Here is a 3,342-nt window from a genome sequence, read left to right as displayed (position 1 = left end):
GTATACTTAAATCTTACATTTTTTTTTTGTTTAGATTATAGTCACTTTAACCAGTTTTGGGTCATTCGTGACTTCTGCGGGGTTGGGATTTGAACCCAGGTCCTCGGCGTGAGAGGCGTCAATGCTAACCACTACGCCGGGACTGACCCCTATTAAATCTTACATTACTTATCGTAATCAGATAATTAATCGTTATCTTACTACTGCTGCTGTTACTTCTACTGGTTGTTGTTGGGGATGTGAAGAAATATGCGACGGACCGCGTCGCATCGGAAAGGTTCTGTGATGTGTTGAAGTAGACGGAAAAGCTGAGGTGCTCTAGTTAGACAGGGATACTCTTGACGGAGAAGAATCGTCGAGCAAAAGTCAAACTGAAACTGACTTTCTTGCAGTCGATAAAAATTCGCTGTAAACAAGATTACTATGAACAGAAGAATTCACGTCCTAACACCTTGCATACGGATTTTAACGCTGCGGAAATTTGACAGAAAATACACAGAAAAATTCAAATTTTCGCAGCGACTCAAAATCCGTATACATTGTGTTGGCCTTCAGGCTGGAGCGTAAGTCTTTTTTATAAATTCTGCATAAATCAAGTTGAAAACAAAATTTAGCACCATGCATTTCTGTTTTGTTAAATTACACAAAAGAAAAAAAAATGTCCACGTGGACAAACAGGGAGGGGGTAGGGGTTGAGTCAATGTCCGCGCTTGTCCACGGTGGGAGACGGGGGGTTGAAAATTGGTATTTTTCTGTCCATGTGGTATCTGGATGACCCCTAAACAAACAACGCTTCACCCGCAAAGGGATTGGATCACTCGCTCGAATCGGAATCGTTTCTTGCTTTCTTGTTCATCGCTGTGGCCGTCAGTCCTATCTCTGACAAGCGGCGCTTACTAGTCGAAGTAGTTTCACCATTTTGTGTCAACGATTTATTCAAGGCGAGCACAACGCCCGAATCTGAATTTTTTCTGTCCCGCTTCAGTAGGGTCGGCTCCAAATACTCACTTAACTGCTTCCGTCGGACGTAACGAGCTTCGAATTTCATCCCATTCTTGAGCATCTTTATGTTGACAGCATGTTTGTGTACTGCATCGGTGAAACTTTGAATGCTCCCGGTCAAGTCAACATTTAAATGTTCAGACTTTTCGAACTCTAAGCCGATAAACCATAAAGTACATAGCTCCTTAGCCAGTCCGTTCGCGCCCTGCGGAGCGTTCTCGTACTGTTTAAAACATTTAGGATTTACTTGGGCTAAATTGATGTGTGGATTGCGCTCCAGGTTCAGAATCAGATGCCGAATCCTGGACTCGACCAGTCCGCACCATTCCAGATGATCGTTTGCGTTGTTGGTTGTTACCAAGAGCACAATAAAGTGACGATATTTGTAAAAGAAACTTGGCGTTTCAAATAGCTTGTCCCATGCAGCCTTGTTGACCATAATTTCTTCTGTTAGCTGCAAACCCTGGGTAATCTCGTTCATTATCACCTTTCGTGTCGATCTGGAAACGTTGAATGTAGAATTTTGTTGTGGATACACAGGCGTAATGATCGGCATCAAATGGAGCCGATCCTGTGGATTCACCTGAGGGTCCCATACCTGGAAGCCAAGGCTGAAGTTATCCGGTTGTTTCAACAGCACTGGCTGGGGCCACGCCCAGTGGGAGAACACAAGGAAGAATTTATGCACCAGAGTGGCTGCGGCCGCATTAGGATACAGTTGACAAGTTCTGGCAACCAGCATAGCCCATGATACACCACCGAAGTAGCCCAATGAATTGGAATAGATGCCGTGATCTGCAAAAAAAGAAAAACAAAAGGAATAAAAGTTAGAAAATTTGGTTTAAAATATCCTATGAGGGAGTAAATGTGAAGATATAAAATAATCACAAACTTACTTTTTGCCCACAGCTTGATGGCACGCAGTGCCAAACGAAAATTGTCTATATTTGGAACCAACCGCAGAATCTCATCCGTAACTCGGCACCCGTTCAAACTGCGCACTGATTTGGGGTCCAAATTTTTTAAATGCATATTGTCGCGCAAATCTAAGTTGTCAGGAATTTGCTGCAGTGATAGGCGAGCGAACAGCAGATCGATCTCGATTCCATCGAAGCTCATTTTAATTACGGGTACAAAAGCCTCTTCCACGGCCCGGCACTCAGTCACTTCCGGTTGTTTCTCTAACATTTTGAGAAACGATCCGAAATAGTCGGCCCGCTCAATGTTGCGTGGCGCAACACAGAGCGCGTCAATATCCGCATCCTTGTGGTGAACCCCCAATCGGTACGAACCGAAAGTGTAGATCTTAGCACCCAACTTTTCGGCCACTGTCTTCGGCACATTTTTAGCAATCGACACATCTCGTACCCAATGCTTAACGAGAGTGTTCAGCTTGGCCAGAATCTCCTGACGGTGATTCTGGCTCGATTCATCCTCAAGCACGCCGTTCGGTTCGAGAGCCTTTTCCAGTTCGGCAGTTTTCTGCAGATCTTCCGGTTTCGGTTTCGCTAAACTGATGGCCGAAGTCATACCGAGCGATTCGTGTTTGGTCTGAGCGCCGTTGGTGTCGGCAGCACCATTGTGAGTGCCCCAAATTTTTGGTTGCTCCTTTGGGGAGTTATTTCCTACGTCACGCCTTGACCAGGTGAGTCTGTTGGCATTTGCTGAAATAAATAGAGAGAAAAGTAGTTGTTAGCAATTGGTGTAAAAATAGTATTTCCTCAACTGAAACATTCAATATTGAACATAAAGGTAAAATTATGTTATACCTTTTGAATTATATATATAATTTGAATAATATGAAGAGTCCTGCCTTCCAAATTTAAAGCTCATCATGAATGAATTCCTATGACCAATCTTCAAACAAGTTTAATGGATCTGATAAACAACAGTCTGCTTATAAAGGCCTCGGTAAATATTAGGTAAATATTTTCTGTACCAAGTAGGTATTTGCAAACCTACAAGCGACAGGATTTTACAGGTAAAAATCTGTTTACTTCTCGGTTTACTTCTCAATTTCAAATCTTCTACCATTTCCTATGACACAAAATAATTATTCTCCGATCTGTTCAATTTCGTTTTAAATAGTGCAGTCAACCTTTAGTCTGTATTTTGGTCAATTTGACCCCATGCCGCTTTGAGGAACTAGATCTTTGTTAATTTTCTTTTAAGGTAAAATGGTACATCATCTTTCCAGCCATGTTAAGATTCAGTACCGTTTCGCCTTACAGGTGGTATTGACGACCATAACAATAATAGATCATAACAAATAAATGAAAACTACAGGAGAAAACTAAATGTTAAAATCATCTACAAACAAATCTCATTTTACGTCCACTG

General features: G+C 42.3%; 1 protein-coding gene across 1 annotated transcript; it reads right to left on the bottom strand.

Moving 5' to 3' along the window:
* Positions 1-814: 814 nt before the first annotated feature.
* Positions 815-3,036, bottom strand: LOC128735702 (poly(A) polymerase type 3-like). Its single transcript, XM_053830185.1, has 3 exons — positions 3,000-3,036; positions 1,899-2,666; positions 815-1,797 (listed from the first exon to the last, which is right to left on the bottom strand). The coding sequence occupies exons 1-3, from the start codon at positions 3,034-3,036 to the stop codon at positions 815-817; spliced, it is 1,788 nt and encodes a 595-aa protein (XP_053686160.1).
* Positions 3,037-3,342: the final 306 nt, after the last annotated feature.

The sequence above is a fragment of the Sabethes cyaneus genome, chromosome 2, assembly GCF_943734655.1.
Source record: "Sabethes cyaneus chromosome 2, idSabCyanKW18_F2, whole genome shotgun sequence".
Taxonomy (NCBI): Eukaryota; Metazoa; Arthropoda; class Insecta; order Diptera; family Culicidae; genus Sabethes; species Sabethes cyaneus.
Note: the sequence above shows the minus strand (reverse complement) of the source record. Positions and strands in the feature narration are given on the sequence as shown.